Below are 20,670 nucleotides of genomic sequence, written 5' to 3'. Positions count from 1 at the left end.
AGTGACCTGACCCTCGTTAGCAGTGACAGGATAGCAGTGGGGCTCCTGGGGGAACTGGAAGGTGGGAAAAAGGCTGGTGTAAGGATGGCCACCTCCTGCTGCCCAAGGCCTCTGCCAGAGGGGAGGGACAGGGACACAAAGAACAGGGCAGGAAGAATTTTGAAGTTTTTAGGCTGCTTGTATTAAGGCTGCACCGTTAAGGAGAGAGAAGCTGGAATTCATGTCTTTTGGAGTTTTTAATCCTACCTTTAACAGACTGGAGGCTGCCAGTACTCAGTACAAGTGCCTGCGTTTCTCACCTCACCCCTCTGTACCTGACCCCAGTCGAGTGCCTAACCCTGAGATGATCATGTCTGATGGAATGGTCTCTGCTGCAGTGTGTGTGTGCCTGTGGTGCCCTCAGCCAGGCATGCTGACCTGGTAGCATAACATGTGTCATTCATTGTCAGTCAAAATAAAGCTCTAAAATCACAGTTGTTTTTAAAGACCAACTTCTTTAATGATACATACCAGTGTTATACTAAGCTTATAAAATAAAGTTGTCTGCATGTAAATACAAGAGAAACATTAAGAAATCAATAGTGATCAGGACAGGGATTTCTATTCCTGTACAAATTTAGAAACTCAAGAGAAGATAAATTAACATACATGGCTGTGACAGTATGAACATAGGTGTAGTCAACGTGATCCATTTATTGAAAAAAGAGGGCAGATCAAAGATTAAGATATTAACAGGAGATCCAGTCTTAAATGGGATGTGAGAAAGCAAACACCACACGTGGCTACTGAGGCATTTTTCTCAAGTATTGGATTCTTTGGGCAAGTTTGGAACACGGATGATTCCCACTCTCACAATACGGAAATGGAGGTATTGACAGCCGTACCCCAGTACCTCGACATACAACTGGGATAGGACATCCCACTTGTAGTTTGGGGGGTTGAAGAGGGCTACAGGTTCTGAGCACATGAAATACAGGGTTTTAAGAGCCTGTTTAGCAGTAGTGAAACTTTTGGTTTTCAACTGTGCCTTCCTAAAACGTCACAGGAGTTGCCAACCATGTTGTCCCACATGTATTGCTTCACAGCTTTATTTCTGCAGTTACAAGCAATTCAAAACTACTGCATGGTCGAGGTGAGCCTCTGAACTTCTTATCAAAGAGGATCTGTCCATCTTCCCGCAAGACAAACAGTATTGCACTTCAAGGTTATATTAACTGAGTTACAGAATCTCTTTAAGGACTGAAGCATTACTTACGCACATCCATGGCGCTTATGTGGCTGCTTAAAGATAAGCAAGAGAAATTAATTTTAAATTAATACTGCAGGGTACTGTGAAGATGACAAAGCATAGGCCCTCTGTGTACTTAGATTTCTAATGCTTAAAAGGTTCTTCCTCGATGAGGCTGGTTGGGCACAGCAGCCCCAGCCCTGACCGTGCCCTCTCCTGGACTCAGTGGTCCAGGATCCGCAGGTTGCCAGATACGATTTTGTTCTCTAGTACAGCTCCAGCTGGGATGTCAATCCTGTCACCATGGTTTGCAATGATGATGACTGTTCCCTGGGAACACAGAAGAGAAAACAAGGGTTCAGAAACCTGGTACCTGTTGACATGGAAGGAAGGAATAGGTTGTCTGGAGGAGCAGTCAAGTGTCAGCATTGTTTCTGCATACACATTTGGGGGTCTTTCCCCCCCCCACCCCCGAACAAAGGTTTTAAACAAGCATTACTGCAACTTCTCTAATTGCAGTGCTAGATCCTATTGGCCTACGAGCAGAACTGGTAACTTAGTTGAAGACATGGTTACTCTGAGGGCCCCATCTTGTCTGCTTGCTTTGAAGTGGAAAAATGTTACCCCCACCCCGAGTGTGTCCCAGGAAGGCTCCCGTTCCAGCTGAACAGCAAGTGTGGGAACAGAGGGACAGCTCAGAGCCTGTGACACGTGATGCAGCACCACCTTCCACCCCGGCAGCTGAAAAACTGCCCTAGAGAACTGCAGGTGCTGCCAGGACTGGCAAGATCCTAAGGAAGAATTTGAGAGAAACAAACTTGCTCAGCTCCACCATTTACTAATAAATCGAGAGCCCCAAAGCGATGCAAAAGGGCCTGAAAAGGGGTGGTAAGGCCAGCGTGGGAAGGAGTTGGGACTGAGCCAAAGGACAGAGGTGGCAGCAGTGTCTGAACAGAGATGTGACATCTGTGGTGCTTTCAAGGTTCATAAATAAACTGGGCCTGCATGGAGCAGCAGCTCTGGCAGCAACATCCTGCACTCCATCACAAGGAGCACTGGCCAGCCATGGCCTCTGCCATCTTTGGGCCAGTTACCCAACTCCCAGGAGTGCTCCTATGGACTCTGTGTACAGGCACTGCCTCAGGATCAATTGCCAGGAGCAGAGATCAGTCATGTTTATTGCAGCAGCATCCCCACCGCACACTCACCTTTAATGAAACATTCTTCCCAAATGTAACATCACCTGAAACCGTGAGATGATCCAGCTCCAGCATATCTGGAATACTTTCAAACCTCCGCAGGTAATCTTGAACCTTTTGGAAAGAGAAAATAAAAGAGTATTAAAGCCATCTGAGGACTGAGACAAGCGTGGGAGGAGCCTCTTTGATACTCTTCGGGAACCTTCCTATAACCTGTATCTGCATCAATATACAAGTTGCTACTTTGTAATTGAGATTTCTTTCAGCAACGAGGGTGAGGAACAGTAGGGGGGCTGCCCACCAGGGCGGGTGAGCTCTGGGGAGCGCACACAGCCAGCTCATCTCCCCTTGCTCAGCTGAGGGCTGCAGGAGCACCCAACACGCATGGCCAATACCTGTATGCTCACAGCCTTCACCAAGAGCAAAAGGGAAGGCCCAGGTGTGCAGAGGTAAAAGTAAACCTCACTTTTCACTTAGTTATTGCTATGAGCTGTATCTTCATTCAGAGCTGAACACCAGGTGTTTACCTTTGTGAAGGAGCTGCCCAGTTTGACAAGAGGCACTGTTGGGAATTCGCGCTTCTCGCTCATCGTTAGAGACCCCGCGTTAAGGCTGTACAAATTGGACATCACGAGCAAGAGATCCGAGGTGGTCTTCACAGGCAGGAAACGACTACGAGGAACGTTTATCCCCAGAGAGTTCTCAAAACTCTTGATAGCAGCACCAACTGCGGTCTCCAGCTGGATAACATTCAAGCCTCCATCCAGAGTCTGGAAGAGAAAACTCACGTGAACACATGGAGCAGGTCCTGGCACTCAGAACTGGAACCCCAGTCTGGCTCTGTGAGGCAGCAGTGCCTGTTACCCGCCCAGAAACTAAAAGTTTGTTTGGGTCAGTGTCCTCTAAACCCTTGCCAGCTGATTACCTTTGGGTTAACAATGATCTCCATGTCAATGGCGTTTTTCTCTTGCAGCCTTTTAATTGCAGACAGAGCAATCCACAAATTGTTGGTGTTGAATATTTTGAATTTCGACACAGACTTGAATTCATCCACATGTGCTTTAGGGACCTGAGCTATCTCCACCAGCCTCAGCTTGTTCTCGTACTGCGTCAGCGTGCCACCCTGCAAGGGGCAAGTGAGAGGGTTTAAGTTCATGAGAAGCCAGAGAAATAATCTCCTCAACACGGGCAGATGCACTGGTCTATTGGCATTTGAAGTTGAACCCCAGAGAAAACACATTTCTTGTTTTTAGTAACCAGCTACCAGGATACTAATTATAGAGCATGTTTAAAGTACAGTCAGGAGTCCAATGATCATATTTCAGCACTCCAAGACAGTAAATTCCTTTAATGAAGGTTGTTGAGAATATTTTGCAAATGCTGCTGTTGTCAAAAATCACCCTCAGCAGTACTTTGTTAGATGATGGAACAAAAGCTAAATTAAATCTAAGTATTCTTACAGTGCATTGCTGTGCTTTTATAGGGCTAAGTCAGAGCTTCCCTAATTAATACAGAGAAAATCCAAATCCTCATTCTCACATACAAAAGAAGAGAGGCAGAGCACAGTAGCAGAACAAATTACTGCAGGCTACAAGTGTTTGATACACACCATAAACCTCTGAGAAATGTCACTCCTGGACTTTGTACAAAGCCAGGGGCTAGGGCAGCTGTGCCACACAGAGCTGTGCAATGCAGGGTGGGGAAGTGGCTCAGGCAGTTTTCTGTGAGACACAACTGCTGCATCCCAGCCCTCAGTGCTGTTTTCAAGCTTCCAGCTTCAAGCTTCTGCCCCCAGTGTAGGTGACAGTTTGGAAAGGTGCAAAGATTGTGACCTGCACCCTGCACAAATCCCTCCTGCTTCCAGGCCAGCCCAGACTGTCCTCATCTGCTGCTGCCCAGAGCACAAATCTGTTCCATGAATTACAACTTCCTAAACTTGCTGATTTTGTGCATCTCAAATTAGATCTGAGCTGATGTGTTAAATGGTGCCTAAAATAGCTATGAGGAGACTGGGTGTATGCCTGAATCCATGGATTCAGAGGAGGCTGGAGATGGCCACCAACACACTCAGACTCTCACCCATCTCCCTTTACCTTCACATCCGCCCGGGTTTTGTTTGTGACTTCCATGACAAATTCGCAGCGTTTTCCATTGGGTGGGTTCATGAGGTGGTTAAGAATGTAAAGGTCCACAGTGGCACCCAAATTATCTATATTGGACACAAAAATATATTCCTTCCCCTCTGCAATGAGGTTGTCCAGCAGCCCAGAGTTGTAGAAGCTGGCGTAGATGTCTCCATGGCCTGGGGGGTACCAGCACTCCGTGTTCTCTCCTGAGTAAGAGACGTCCTTGGCTATTGGCAGCAGAGTTTCCTTGTTAATTCTGGGATACCTGTGAGGACAATGGGTCTTGTTACATCCTCACCAGTGTCAGACTAGCATCAAATAAAAACATTACAGTTAAGGTGCAGCTCCATGGGCTTCTGGAGGTGTGCTTTTCCTGAGTATTCTGAACTGAAAGACCCTCCCACATTCTGAGCTGTCGCTGAGAAGCTACAGAATGCAGTCTACTCAAGGATGTAAAGGCACAGCTCTGAGGCCACACTGCAAACCAGCTTTCCTCTGACAGGCAGGTGCAGAGCATATGAAACACCCCTGTGACCCCAACAGCCACCTGGACTAGAGTTTGTTCTTCTTGAGGAAGCATGGTCTGTCTCCCTCCAGAGCCCAAGGATACTAACAGCAAATTCAGGAATCAAGGGGCCAGCAGCCAGTACACCACTATTTGTACATTTCTTAGAAACTGGGGCCCACAAACTCCCTCTCCCCAATTTCAATGCATTGCCCTTGACTCTGCCCAACCCCCTGATGTTTCAGTGGCAGCACGAGGCCCGAAAGAGACTGAACATAGGTACAGAAGACACCATTGCCACCCCAGCAGCTCAAACTCAAATCCACCCCACTGGGACTGTGGAGAAACAAGCAGTTTCCTTCTACCCCAAGTGGAGAAGTCTTTTGATACCTGCTTTGATTAAAAGTATATATCTTCACACGGCTGTGACTGTATTTCTGCAGGATTTTCTTTGTGTCATCGTCTGTGTTGAAGGAATTCATGAGAACCAGAGGAACATCGGTGTTGTAGGATTTGTTTAAATGCTGAGATGGGAAATAAATGGTAAATTCAGCATGTATTATTAGCTTTAACTCCTGACACCTGAGATTTTGGGAGAAAGAAATTAGGTGAAACAGACTGGAAATAATGCATGAGAAAAAAAAGAGATGCACTTATGCTACAAAAAGAATAATCAATCAGGTAAAGGAAAATAAATCCTTTTTAGTTGTAAAGATAAGACCCACACTAATTAATGTACCTTTAATTAGTGAATCTTTTGTTTTTAAACCTGCATTATGGTCTAAAATTTGAAACCACAATGCCACAAAATGGTCACTTTAAGTTTTAGCTACAGTTGATTACAAAAGGCATGTTTTCCATCAAATCATTGCAGTCTGTCAAGGTGACATTGCCACACTGTCTCTGCACAGGAAGCACTTCCACGTTTTCTTAGCAGACTGAGAGATGGACAATTGTATCAAGAGCACATAATAAATTAAATGTCACCATGTTAATTATTTATCTATAGCATGGAGCTGAAATATATAAGAGCATTTCCACATGCACAACAAAGGCAAAAAAATTGGAGATCACAGCAGTTCCACTGAAAATAGAAGGTGCAGAGGGAAAAGAGAGAGGCCCTTGTGTAAATTTTAAGCTTTGTGTATCAGCTCAGCCTCCTGTGCTGGAGCATTTGGGGTCATTACACTTTGGTGGAGTCGGAGACTTCCACAGTGATGCTTTGGAGAGGGGGCTGCATCAGTTGGATGTAAATTTGAGTTTGCCATAGAACCATCTAACACACATGGGAGAGCCACTCCAAACAACATCACACTGAGGCAAAAACTGTTGGCACTCCAGAAACCTGGGAGCAGGCACACCCCACCTCCTACTCTAATAACTGTCTTCATTATCTGCTCTAAGAGGAATATTCAGCATTAAAAACATAAGCCAAAATGTCCTCTCCCAACACCAGCAGCTGTTCTTCTCTTTTGCTCTTCTTTCTTCAGAGGAAAATGCCAACAATCTCTTCCAGTGCAAGAGTTTAAATGCATGAAGGAACTTGGAGCTGCTGTGAAAAGCTTTGTCCTAACACACATAAAAAGTCCCTTTTTTGAAAAGATAAACTTGCAGCTGGAGGAGTCGGAAACAAGCCCAGGAGTTATCCAGGCCAGACAAGCTCTACAGTGTGACTGCCTGTGTTCCTGGACACGATCCCCCTGTCCAGGCTGGTGTGCACAGGCTGGATCACACTTGTGCTAACACATGTGAGGGGCACAGAGTTCAGTCGCTGACTGCACCATCCCTCTCGTGTGTGTTCTTCCCAAGGGAATTCTCTGCTTCACCCCAGCACCAGACCTCATCTCCCTCTCCTCTTTCTTTTGGCAAGCCTCACTTGATCCCTGTTAACAAGCCCCGCAGGAGCAGCTCAATGTCCTCCCTGCTCCAGCGCAGGGAGCAAAGCTCCTCAGACATTACCTCGATCTGCTGCACTGTCAGGTCCAGGAAGGTGTTCTCGTTCCGCACCCCGATCAGGCTCTTGGGGCCTTTGCAGCCCATGCTCGTGCCCAAGCCACCATTGAGCTTCACCACCACCAGCTTGTTCAGGACAGAAGCAATGTTATCAGGCAGGCCTCTGGCCTTGATCTTCTCATAGGGCTGGATCTGGGAAAACAAAAGAACAAGAAAAAAAAAAAAAAAACACAAACCCAGCAGTCAGATATTCTGAAAGAAATTGCTTTCTCTAAAAGCTTTCAAAATATACAATCTGGTGATAAAACCCACATTTATTCACATGCCTTACGACACTAAAGAACATCTGCAAAGTGAGTCTACAAGAACCGTTTTGTTACGATACAAATAACCTGGTTTGTTACTATAATAACCTCTTTTCTCAAGAGGTTCTACAGACTTTGTGACACCAGGCACCATTAGCCTCATTCAAATGAGAAGTCAGGCCAGTTACACCACTTGTCACAACCCTGCAGAAGGGCAGGGGTTTTCCTTGAGGACCATCTGACTCTCTGCCCCATAGGATGGTCCCTCTCCCCCTTCAGTCAGGCCACAATTTAAGAACCAGGCTCTACATGCAAGGCATACAACTTTCCTTCCCTGAGCAGCTTAAACTCATAGATTTTTTTTTATTTTTTTGCCCTCTGAGGTTGTCCAAGGCATCATTCTTGGGAAAATGTTGGTTTTTTAACTCAGTCTACACTGATTCTTATTCCAGCCACAACTCTGATACAGTTCATTTCTCCTGATAGCATGATACAGAGTGGAAGAGAGTTCCTAGTTCTTACTTTGCTCTTTTCAGAATGTGTTCATCCAGCTCATAACAGACCTTACAGGAAGTCTTCTACCTCACTGACAGCTGTTTCCTACAGGTTTAGGAACAGAGTCTGGGCTACATTTGAGGCTCATGATGGAGAGGAAATTCAGGCTCATAATGACAGTATGCCTCACATTAGGTACTGCTGCCCCCTAACTAAAAGCACCTAAGTCAAATGGTAACAATGCCACAGTAAGAATCATGCCAAAACTGTTAGACCAGAATCAATACAATTATCTTTTAGCCTGCCCTTCTAGAGATTTTCTTCTGAAGAAAAGCCCTGGTGTTCCAGTGCTGTAGCATTCTAGCTGCTAGAACGTTATTTTAATTCTGATAAGGGGTGTGTAAGATCCACAGCTGGTTTCCAAAACCAAATACATACAGAGTAGTTTTCAGAGCTGTGTTTGCTTTGGGCAAGGGCTGGGGTTCAAATGGAAATTCACACTGCCCTGGAACAAGAGTCATATTTCTTACTGGGATATGCGGGGGTAGAGAGGGCGGCTTGTGCAATTCCAGCATTCCAGGACACCATGGGCAGCAGATCAGGGCAGATCCCTCACAGCAGGGAAATTCTGCCCATGGGATCTGGGAAGCCTATAGGATACATTGCAAGATAAGAACTCCACGTGGAGGTCTCATGGCTGGGACAGAAAGCAGCACCACAATCACTGTCATTTCATGAGGACACAAGGCAGGAGCTTCCTTCCAAACTGCCAAGAACTTTTCAGGAACAGAAGTGCACCAAAAAGTGGACTCTTGCTGTGCTTTGTCAACAGATTATGTTCAGGCTGAAACACCCTGAAAAACAACTGCTTTTCTCATTAACAATGAGATGATAAATCCTGGGTTTAATGTCTTGGAGGTACATCGGGAAGCTCAATGAACACCCTGCTACCAGCAGGATCTACAGAGAATTACACTCAAGACTTCCTGCTTCCATCCACTCCAAGGTCAGTGCATTAGACTTGTACATGGATTAAAAACATCTCATCTTGAGCTTTAGCTGGGTGGGATGTGAGTCACATCCATGATATTATGACACTGTCTGAACATCCCAAAAAATTATCTCAACCCTTAAGTCTCGCTATGTTCTTCTTGCATCACTCACAAAAAGCAGAGAGTCTGACACTCAGTTCAGGGCCAGACTGCCTCAAAAATCATTTGCTTTTGCTAAAGTGCCAACTACCTTTTGATGCTTTCACTATCCTGCCTGAAACCAGCTTTTGCAGAACGTTTAAAGTAGAATTCCTGAAGAAGGTAACAGTTCCATCAAGGACTCAGTTCACTGGATGCTGCACCAGTTACAGCACAAAATTTATGACTCAGCCTCACTAAATGTTTCAGTTTCTTCTGGCACAGGCATTGGAAACATCATCTTGGCAATAAAACCCTGGATCTTGAAGGGTCTTTAATTCAGAGAATAACAAATGTCAAAAAGTCAAGTTCCAGCAGGAACGCTGCAGCACCAGGACTGCTGGATGCCAGTGCTATCAATCCAGCAGTTCCAGCCATGTGCAGGCACTAATAGGCACAAATACCTCATCACCTACAAGCCTATACACAACTGGAGAAGCGCTCCACAGCAATAAAAATCAATTCTTGCTCTAAGGGTTTGGAACTGTGTGCTTGACAAGTAAGTGTTGATGGGGAAAAACCAGGAAAAACCAGAGGCAGGAACGACATGTCTTACAGATGCATGGCTGCAGTGTTACTCACTTGAGACACGTCTGGCAGCCCTGGTTTGGGACTGCTCTAGGATGACATATGCAGCTTCTTTTGTTTTGCAGCCAATGTCACAGAAGTGATTTCTTGGAACAGCCTGGATGAGGCAATGTTGGGAGTTTGACTAACAGATTCCAGCAGCCTACTCCTACTGCAAGGAGGCTTGCAGGAGTTTGTCAGAGACAGACAAAATGAGCATCAGGGCTGTCATCGTGGGCAGACCGGAAAGGAGGACGCCCCTATTAGTTAATATGTACTTGCAGTTTGAGGAAACATTTACTCAGCACCAAGGGACAGTTCTAGAAATAGCACCACATAAGAGGTCTCTGCCCTCATGAGACCCCACCTGCAGTGCTGCACCCAGATCTGGAGTCCTCAGCACAGAAAATGTGTGGACCTGTTAGAGCAGTGCAGAGGAGAGCCGCAGAGGTGACTGAGAGAGAACAGCCCTCCCATGAGGTCAGGGTGAGGAGAGCTGGGGGTGGTCAGCCTGGAGAAGAGGAGAAACCTTACAGCAGCCTTCCAGCACCTAGAGGGGGCTTACAGAGGAAGAGAGACTTTGTACACAGGCTGATATGGATAGGAGAAGGGGAACAGTTTCCAACTACAAGAGGAGAGATTTATATCAGATCTTAGAAAGAAATTATTTACTCTGAGGGTGGTAAAACAGAGGAACAGGTCAGCCAGAGAAGCTGTGGCTGTCCCATCCCTGGAGATGTTCAAGGCCAAGTTCAATAGGGCTTGGAGCAGTCTGCTTTAGTGGAAGATGTGCCTGTGCAGGGCAGGGGGGTGGAACAAGACAATTTTTAAGATCCCTTCCAAACCATTCCACGATTCTATGAACCATTAAAACTTGCTACCAAAGTTGAAGATTAAGACGATATTTAGCTTTTGAGTAAGGGCATAACATTCATTCTTTTCCTTCATGATCTAGCTCATTGAGGTGACAACCTAAGCAGCAGACACGAATCCAGCCACTGGGGAAGAAAAAAACAAAGGCTGGAACAGACAAGCTCCTTTCACACTCACATTGCTTCGGATGCTCTCTTTACATCCCAGATGAGGTTCTGCACTGCTGTCTGAGGTTAACTTGATCACTGCAGTTCTCTCAGAGGCCTCCCAGCAGGACTTTGCTATTGCTTCCAATTCAAACAAACAGATAGCTGTAATCTACATCGAGGGGATTAAGTTACACTTGCCATGTCCACATTCTTTACCTCCTCTCCCTGTTAACTGGCACTCTCAGTGTACTTTCTTCTCTGGAGACTGCAACAGTAATGGGTCCTAACTATGCCAGCTATCACTGTAAGCCTTTGGATATATGAAAGCAAAGCATCTGGAAGGAAAAAACAAGTCATTGGTTTACCAATATGGTGTGAAATTAGTTCAATCTTCTGTTACTGTCACCAGTATAAGTTGTTACACTGAAAATGTGGAGGTCAGGGATGAATTGTCCCATTGCAGAGAAAAACAGGAATACTACAAAGCAATAATTTCTGTTTCAATTTGCTGACAGGAGACTTTACTTGTCTTCAGGAAGAAGCAGAAGCTACATTCAGAGGGCAAATCCAACAGATAACACACTAGACGGCCTACAGAAGTCTCATCAGAAATTCTGTTTCTGCACAGCACTGTCCCTTGGCACTGGGCAAAAGCCTGAAACACTCTTCCCCACCTAAAAGACAAAGCCTATAAATCCAATAAACTATTCATGAACTTTTTGAAGCTGTTAAATAAATAAAAAAGCAACAAACCCCCACTTTGGCAGGTTTTTTTGTGTGCCTCTGTTTACAGATACACATGTATGTCTGTGTGTTTATACACACAGAGACACATAGATACCTCAACATATGCTTTTGCTCTTCTAGGGGATCAGCTGAAGATTAGACTTGCCAGAACTCCCAGCAGCAAAGCAATTCTCCAAAACAATCACAGGCAATTAAATTTACCCTGCAAAGAATTTGGTGCTTTCTAGGCCATGATACTTGCAGTGTGAAATTCTCCAAGCAGCCAAGCATCCCACCACCTCATAAAACAAGGTCATCCCTACAGGCAACTATAAATCACTTGCAATTATAAATCACTTGCAAGATTACCAGCAAACACTTCTTCTATACACCCTGTGCTGTTCTAACAAGAGCAGGAGGAGAATATGCTCTGAGGTTTTATAGCTAGGAAAAGAAAACTCAATTGGAACCGAAGAACTGAAACAAAATATGTGTTCACAGATGGATACCTGTCCCAAAGAACTCAGTACTGCAGCCCTTCAAAAGTTATCCCTCTTCACCCCTTCTACAAGCTCACACTGTTGTTACCCATACTAGCTAAACTAGTAATTCCGGTCATTAGGAAATCAAGTTTTATTTAATAATTCCCTAAGTCATACTCCTCAGTAAAGAACAGTTTGGGAGAAGGTCCCTTGGAATGTGTCTTATGAGGAACCCTTTTTATTTTCCACAGTATGTCCCTGACATGACTGATGCATAAAAAAGGAGGGAGTGCGTACAGCAGGGAGAGATAGAAATCTTATGGTCAGCAAAAAGGAGAAAAGAAAAAAATAATGAAATTTAACTTTGCTCTCAGTTTTCATAAGCACTCAAACCCACGTCCTGCCAGATCAGGAAGTCCAAGTATCCCTAAAGAAAGGGGTATTTACTATGAAGTGAAGAAGGCATGGAAGGAAGTTTGTTAGCAGGTATTTTGCCCTAGCTCTCTTCTGTGGCACTTACCAACAAGCATGATTACTTGATTTAGAGTTCATGCTAGGAAGCAAAATTTCATTTCCCATCATGCATAAATCTCATCAGACCAGAAGTCACCTGATTACGCAGATCAATGATTTTGCAGAATTCTTAACTTCCTCTCTCTCATCAAAAGTTGCTACACAGCACAGGGACACATTTGAGAATGAGCAGTAGAGGCCATAACAAAATAAAAGAGAGTAACTCTTTCTAATTCTGCCCTTCTCCACTCAGCCCTCTGTAACCTTAAGTTAGTTCTTTTTTAGCAGCTTGCCATGCCTGGGAATACCCCATGCCTGGGAATATGCCCCAGTCTATTTCAGAGCCTTACCACAGCCTCCAGTTTGACATCTGCTCCAGATGTCCTACCTGGCTACTTTCAGACCTTTACAGAACTTAAGTTTTTCCACTGAAGGTGTGCAAAACTTGAAAAATAGACAACAGCTCTTCCTCTTCACAAAGAGCCATTCACCCACATCAAACTTCTGTAATTTAATCCCTTCTCTTGGCACAGGGAACAGTTTATTCCTTTGATTGTCCTAACTACCTTCTTACATATTTAAAAGACCTATCGTCCCCCCACACGGAAAGAAATCCCCTTTTCTTCAGCCTTCCTTGAAAGTCATGTTATCTAGAACTCCAATTTCCCACCCTGGCCTCTTCATTGAGGGCAGACTTCTCCCTCCAAAGCAACACTTCATTCACTGTTACAGTACAGAAAAGAGAGACATCACATGTTTTTGAAGTTAAAAGAAAACACTCAACCTTGGAAAAACCCTAGACTTGCTCTAAAACAGCATCATTCTTCAACGCTTTATAGAGCAGCCCTGCATCTGTTCTGGAAGTAACTGGACAGCCTGCCTTTCATGGGGAACAGAGCCTCGATTGAGGCACACAGAGAGCCTCAGAGAAACCACAGGCCTGGGAGCACACAGAACTCCTGCAATATGCCAAGATCACTGGGCTGGGAAAAGCAAGAATTTGTAGCACAACCACACCATTCGTTACACAAGATTCAAAGGACAGCCTAAGGCCACTGATGAATCAGTAAAATGAGGTTAGGTTTAATAGGAAGTATTTATTTCAGTACTAAACAGTGCTGAAAAAATACACAGTGCTTTTTCAGCAGCAGCTCAAATTACAGGTTATAAGTTACAACAACATAGACAACATTAGAAAATCAGGCTCCAAAACCCCCTACAGTCAACTCCTTGTTTCAGATGCCTCACTTTTGCTGAGCTGCTGCAGGTTACAGAAGTTGCTAAATGAGCTCTATTACCCAGCCCACTTGCCATATGTCCCTTTCAAATTATTAAACATAAAGGATTGCTGGAAACGGTCTCATCTGAGATGCGCAACCCTCTTCTACAGGCAGAAGGGAAATGGGAACAACAAAGGTCCTCCCTACGTCCCCTCTAACACAGGTTTACTCCAGAGAAGGCACCAAATGGTGGGGTGGCATCTGTCCCATTTTGCTTCCCTGCTCCCAGAGCAGCTAAGAAAATAATACCAAAGAACTTGACACATATGGTAAGCAGAACCTGATGTTCAGGAAGACATACTACATATGTCAACAAATAATTATTTCTCAGAACCCAAATTCTTGTCCTACATGGTTTTATAGAACCACGGCAGATAGACCCATTCAATGGGTGAATACATCATTTGCCTTAAGTAGTAATTATCAGTTTTATTTTCCTTACAAACTGTCACTTAACAACTTACAGAATCTTCTGGAGGTCTCTGAATCTTCCCCCAGTCCACAGATGGTCCCTTTTCTTGTAGGAATCTATGAAATAGCTTCTTAAATCCTTCCAGGTCCTTTTTAGTGTGCTACAAAGAAGAAATGCATTAGTTAATGCTGGTAATTCAATGCACACCTACTCAATCACTGAAGCATTTCTAGAAATTGACGTACAGTCTATTCACGAGAGTAATTTCATTAGCACTGAAGCAGACATGCTAAACTTTAAGTAAAATTCTAAAAGTTACCAAAAGCTCATTTTCACTAAAACTCTGAGTACAAAACCAACTTGGATATACAAGTCTTTTGTCAAAATCATAACCATTACAATTTGGCCCAACATTTAAGGTAACAGCTTTACCCTCCCTTTCTGTAATCCACTGAAGATTACACAGAACCTTTAATAACTAAAGGTGATTAAACACTTAATAACTCTGTCACCCAATGTAGAGGGAACCGAAAGTCTCCTACTGACATTGTATCCTGGCTACTCTTCCACACAGGATCAGAGCACATCCTAAAAATAAGGACCTGGAAATCTGTGATTTCTCTCCTTTCTGAGGTTTGCCTCAATGTCTGGCACCCCATTTCTCATGCTCTGAGCAGCATCCACTCCGTGCTCCTTACCTCTATCTCATTTGAGTGTGCGGTCGCGAGGATCTTATCGAGTTCTACTTTCATTGAATACTCCAGCTCCTGCCGAATGACTTCTTGGAACTGTGAGGAGCCAGCTTGAGACATTGCTTGGCTGAAATCTTGAATAAAAATAAAAGAAAATTATTTAAAAAAAAACCCCAAACTAACTTATTTAGACTACAAACAGCCTTCAAATTTCTTTAAAAAGACTGATAAACTCATAAAATCCAGTCTTGTTTTATCACTGCGCTAGCATTCCAGGAATCTAAAGTTTTTGTTCCTAGTTACTTGGGGAACAGATCTTAAACTGGGCCAAAGAATAATGAACCTTCTTTCAAAACTCAAAAGTACCCCATAGGGCCAATGGTCCATCTCAAGAAGTATCCAAAAATCTGCAGCACTGCGCTTTTTTACTAGAGAAGTCACATCCTACCACATAACACACTTTAGCAAGTAGGAGTGTGAAAAATAAGAATTTTCTTACTGAAAAGTTATGTAGAGTACTGTGATTGAAGGTATCCCTCTGCTCCACAAGCAAATAAAAACATAAGCTTTAATTATTTACACAGTGCACTTTCACAGGATCTTCTGTTTGTTCCAGTAAACATTCCCTTACTTTGTCATGAGTATTTTCACACTACACCATGCATTTCAGTTACTAAGCAACCTAGAAAATTGGGCTGTCTATCACTTCAGCATTTGTTTTGTTTTTGAGAGTGATAAACTCCACAAACATGAAAAAGAGTAAATACACAAATATTCTATAAAGTCCACCCTGCAGAAAGAACCAGGAGAGAACACGACTTTATTTTCCAACAGAAAGCATTGGAAGCGAGTGTATTCTCAAAAGACATTCTGAGTATGTTCTCTAAAGACCTCAGTTAATTTAATTTCTGCCAAATCCCTTGAGTGATCACTTCCCTGTAACACAGAGAGTGATGTATTGCCAAATATAGCTGGATTTTAGAAACACCCTGAATACTAGTGCAAAAAAGGGACAGGAGGGAACTTCACAAGTGAACAGAGCGACACTGACAGAAAACATTGCTAGAAGAGGAACCTGCATTTACAGTCTACTTATTGAGAACATGCATTAAAAGGCTCTTCTATTGAGAATGCCTAAGAAAGCAAAAAAATGGTTCATTTTAATGCAATTTTGATTTTATTTTATTTTTCTAAGCAAAGTATTCCACAGCCCCAGCCTCAGTGACAGTATCTAATCCTTGCTTTGAAGCCCACAGAAGCCATTTTCCTGACTGCACTGTTTTGCAGGTAGGGGAGGGAGAGAGGAAAAAAAAAAAAAAAAAAGACAGACAAGTGCTGCAGTGCACATAGCATGTGTGGTGCAACACGGGAAAACGCCAGCTCAAGATGAACAGTACACTGAACAATAGGTCCATTTTTAAATCAAATGCTTCATTTAGTAGTAAAAGCAGGTAAGAGTTGAAAGCCTGCTAGGCATATCTTTCCGGGTCAAATGTGTGACAACACAGACAGCTCTCCACCAGGAAGCACTTTTTCCTACAGAAAAACAAGGAGGTCTGTTCCAGCTTCATGCTTAATACCAAACTGCTACAAGTACTCCCTTCATTCCCTCCCTTTGAGGTGATGCACACCAAAACAACTGCCAGGAGATGCTTTCACATGTTTCCAATCCTCCCAACATGTTATAATACATCATTTCTGCTACAACAACAGCAACAATGGCCATTTCTCATTTCTGGCCGGCCTGTGAAACATCTGAACCTCCCAGTGTGATGCAACACATCTCGTAAGGAACTCTGCAAATCCCAAGTCTCAGCAGAGAGCTTCAGTCGTGCTGTGGAACACGCTGGGGCTGAGGGAGGCACAGCCAGCCTCCCCGGGCTGCCATGTAAAAGTAGGGAAAGCTTGTTCTGCTCACATTAGCCAAAAGACTTGTGTCTACCAGAAAAAAGCACTTGGAGACTAAGCAACATCACAAACAAATAGAGATAAAAAGGCATCATAAAAGTAAGCATGGGACAATGCCCTAGTTTAAGGGTCTTTTTTTTTCTGGAATATTCTAAGTTCTTCACAAACTGAATGAGCAAACACCAAACACGTTTGATCCCCAAAATCCTCGCAGGAAAGCAAAGCAGACCTGCTGCTTTTCCCAATACCAGGCACCAGGCACACAGAGCAGCAGCTGGATGGGATAGCTCTTACTGAACCCCAGCCTGCCAAAGCTGCCACTGCCATACCCTTCAGCAGCAGTGAGGGGTATTTAGGCTTTGCATTTAACATTCATCACCTACTGCGACCCCTCAGCCTCACCCAGACCCAATGTGTCAGGACGCAGCTGCCCAGGCAGAGCATGGCTAGTGCTGTTAGCCCAATTATTATTATTACAGGGAAAGAGAGAGGAAGGATATGGCTGGAGTCCACAAAAACACGTGCTTGCCTGGTGTGAGAAAAGTATCTATTCTGCATAGGCAAGAATCTGAATACTGTAACTAAGAGCTGAGAGAAACAGCAAGCGACAGCTCTGCTACTCCTACCACACCACTGCGAGGCAGAGGCTTTGAGCATTTATCTTGGAAATGACCACCAGGAATTGGGCTGCGCTCTGTAAAGGCTCCCCAATGCAGTATTGGTGCATGACACGAGTGAATGTGGCTCTTGTTGTTCCTGCTGCCCCTCAGTTTTTGGGAAGGAGCTGGTATTACTCACACACCTCAGCCTTCGGCTGGCAGAAAGACAACTGCAGTTCTTCAACACAAACTACAGCTGAATTTAACAGCCTGGGTGAAGACTGATTTCCCTTTCCACCCAGCAGCAACAAGGAAGTTGAAAGGCCAGTGCAACTACATATCGGAAAGCAGTTCTTCCCTGCAGGCTAAAATTCCCTAAGGACATAATGAAAAGTAGTTACTGTGCCTCTAAAAATCAGATGGGAGGCTGGGGTGCTGGATAGTCACAGGAAGGGATTTCCAAGAATACACGTGGCCATAAAATCCCAAATTATGTTAAAAAAGAAATGCCTCTTCCAAGCTATTTCGCAACCAATGCCTCATATTTCAGCCTAAGCCCACTTTTATGAAAGCAGTGTATTTGAACACTCATCAGACTTAAGAAAAGGGTGGGATAAGATAGTGGAAGACTCTTGGGGGTCCTGCCCACGCAGGAAATGAGCACAGACCAGAAGAGCATGACCACATAGCTGAGACTTCGGAGAACGCCCGGCTTTACAAAAGCAACCACACAGGATATCTCACGTTAATGCCTTTGGCAGAAAGTGTTCCCCCAAGCAGCAGAGACAGGGCTGCACTTCAGTCAAGTTCATGGTGGTGTTTGATGCATGGAGAATTTCACCCCAACCCTCCTGCCCCCACCCACTGTTATTTCTAGCAGGCTTTTGTGCTCTGCTCTGACTGCTAACCTGGCCCCTGCCCTCACAGCACAAGCTACAGCACACAGAAGAGAACTGGCAGGTTTATGATGCCTAATTTTATAACTGACATGTGAAAAAACAAATCATGGTATATCAGAGCAAGCTAACAGAAAGGAGGACTTTGTACACTACCAGAAACAATACAAAGGGCAGATCTCCTCAGGAAAACTGCACAAGAGCAGAAGAGTGATCACCTCTTACTGAGGGGCTTGCACATATTTCCTTTCTGCTGGCCGTCCTCTTATTCTACATTAAAAGCAGAGAACATGTTAAGATGGATTAATTTTGTTCATTAATCCACTCAGAAAAGAACTACTGCCTTGGTACTATGTGCACAAGGAGGCAGCACTGGAGGGAGTTGTGGGACAAGTCAAGCAAGAACTTCTCTCATGAAAAAGTGGGAAATCTCTTGGGCTGAGGGCTATGAATTGTGATTACTTCTGCAATCCAAGTAAGTATACAGAAAGACCTACAGCAGAAAATCACTGAGGTCTCCCTGGAGCCGGAGTAATGCATAAAAACCAAGAAGGGTGGCCAGTAAGTTACAACACTCAGCTAAACTTTAAATGCTCTACCCTTGAACTCTGTGCTCAGGATACAGAGTGAATGCCTTAACTTCCAATGATTCCGCTTAAAGTTCAAGGCAATTTTTATCTCTGGCAGGGATAAAAGTCTGTCTCTTTAAATACCCACACTATAATGTGCAATGCTAACAAATACTACTTTGAATTTTAGAACTGAACATACCCACTCAGGCTCTACAAACCTTTTCCTACTACTAGAGGCAAAATTTGCCAACACATGCTGGACGGAAGCATACGTGAAGTGAAACCTTTATGCCCTGACTCTTCTTGACAGATGAGCACATTAGCTTGAGCTAACTCAGAAATTTGCAACCTAGGAAGCTGCTCCTGCCAGCTGCACACACCAAGAATTTACGTGTTACATCTGAATTTCCCAGTTTAGCAGATGATCCTCATGCTAAAAATACTACCTGACAGGACAACATGTTTTAGTACTACTGGTCTGACAAAAGAGTATCTAAACAGTGGACAGTTTTGGGGGTTTTTTTAAGGCTTTCAGGATTGTCAAATATCTGGTAATATTTTAAAAACTAATTATGATCATTACATAGGTTTCTACAGCTTTCTGTTTCAGAAATAACAGCACTTCTCTGCAAGATGGCTACCTTCAGCAGTAGTCCGAGATAAGCCAATTCCATTTAAAAAGAACAATTAGCAATATATTTTCCTAATCAACTTCACAAGGACTTATCTTGATAACTTTCAGAGTGGCCGGTTGAGCAACCTGCTGGCAACACTTTCTTCCTCCAGCTGTCTGTTTTCTGCCCAGGTGTCACAGGGCATTTGTAGACAAGTGATGCCTTCACACAGCCAGCATTGTCTAGCCCTGGACAACCAGTGTGTGATGGACAGTGATTTCCCAGAGCCTGCCAAGGCTCTCAGTTGCCTGCAACACCCAAGTTTGTATAGCAAACGACCTACTCGTGCTCCTTCAGCAGGCAGCATTCCATCTGTTGATAGGCCTGCGTGAATTTATATTAAGGAACCCTATAGGCATGTATTTCATTACAAAAAAAGCACACCCGCACCACGAGGAATATAGGAAAACAGGGAAGGAAAACTGCAACGGCAATGCACCAAAGTAATTTTTCTTCCCCAAATGACCTCTTGCGGGCTGGTTCCCTGTTTCACAGGGAATCCAAAACTCAGACCACGTACACACAAACGCTAACACACGCGGAGAGGAGTAAAGGAGAGCGCCGGAGCCTACCGGGATCAAAAAACGCCAAAAACACACTCAAGCCTCAGGAAAATATAAATAAATAAATTTTTTAAAAGGAAAATAAAGAAAAAAGAGGAAAAAAGCGAAGATGTTCAACCCTGGCACTCATCCTCCCGCAACTTTACTAGGCGGTTTAGCGGACAGGGGAGATTTGCTGGCGAGGTCCCGCAGGATCCCCCAGCCCCTGGCCGCGCACAGCCCTGGGCGCAGCCCCGCCGCCCGAACCGAACCGAACCGAGCCGGGCCGGGCCGGCCCCGCCGCCGGATCACGGACGGGGCTCCGGGGCAGCCCGGGCACACGGCAGCCGGCGGCTGCCCCCGGCAGCGCGGACCCAAAGCACAGCGCAGCCCCGCGCACGGGCGGCGGAGAGGCCGAGAAAAACAAAGCGCGTCAGCTTACCTTTCAGGAGAGCCGACATTTTCGCGCTTTAATAAATAAACAAGCACTTGGGTCAACACGGAGCGCCGCGCTCGGGGGGTTCCGCCCCGCGGCGGGCAGCGAAGGGCCGGAGCGCGGCTGCCGCCCCTGCGGAGGCTGCGGCGGGAGAGGCGGCGACCCCGGCCTCGCTGGGAGCTCCCGCCCGCCCGCCGCGCTGCCCCTCCGCCGAGCAGTCCCTCCCGGGCCGGCGGGCGGGCGGCGAACCCCGAGCAATTTAAATTTCATCAATGGAAGAGGCGGACCCGCCGCGCCCCGGGTTTCGCCACCCCCGACCCTCCCCTCCCCTCCCCTCCCCGCCGGGCC

The 20,670-nt window shown here is 45.0% G+C and overlaps 1 protein-coding gene across 1 annotated transcript; it reads right to left on the bottom strand.

The window, feature by feature from the left end:
- Positions 1-474: 474 nt before the first annotated feature.
- Positions 475-20,586, bottom strand: UGP2 (UDP-glucose pyrophosphorylase 2). Its single transcript, XM_041404483.1, has 10 exons — positions 20,329-20,586; positions 14,702-14,829; positions 14,056-14,163; positions 7,018-7,203; positions 5,449-5,582; positions 4,521-4,818; positions 3,353-3,550; positions 2,955-3,197; positions 2,437-2,541; positions 475-1,558 (listed from the first exon to the last, which is right to left on the bottom strand). The coding sequence occupies exons 1-10, from the start codon at positions 20,345-20,347 to the stop codon at positions 1,451-1,453; spliced, it is 1,527 nt and encodes a 508-aa protein (XP_041260417.1). The 5' UTR covers positions 20,348-20,586; the 3' UTR covers positions 475-1,450.
- Positions 20,587-20,670: the final 84 nt, after the last annotated feature.

This window comes from Onychostruthus taczanowskii, unplaced genomic scaffold (genome assembly GCF_017590055.1).
Source record: "Onychostruthus taczanowskii isolate IOZ18803 unplaced genomic scaffold, ASM1759005v1 scaffold21, whole genome shotgun sequence".
NCBI lineage: Eukaryota > Metazoa > Chordata > Aves > Passeriformes > Passeridae > Onychostruthus > Onychostruthus taczanowskii.
The sequence above is the reverse complement of the archived record's forward strand: the minus strand, read 5'-3'. Positions and strand labels throughout refer to the sequence as shown.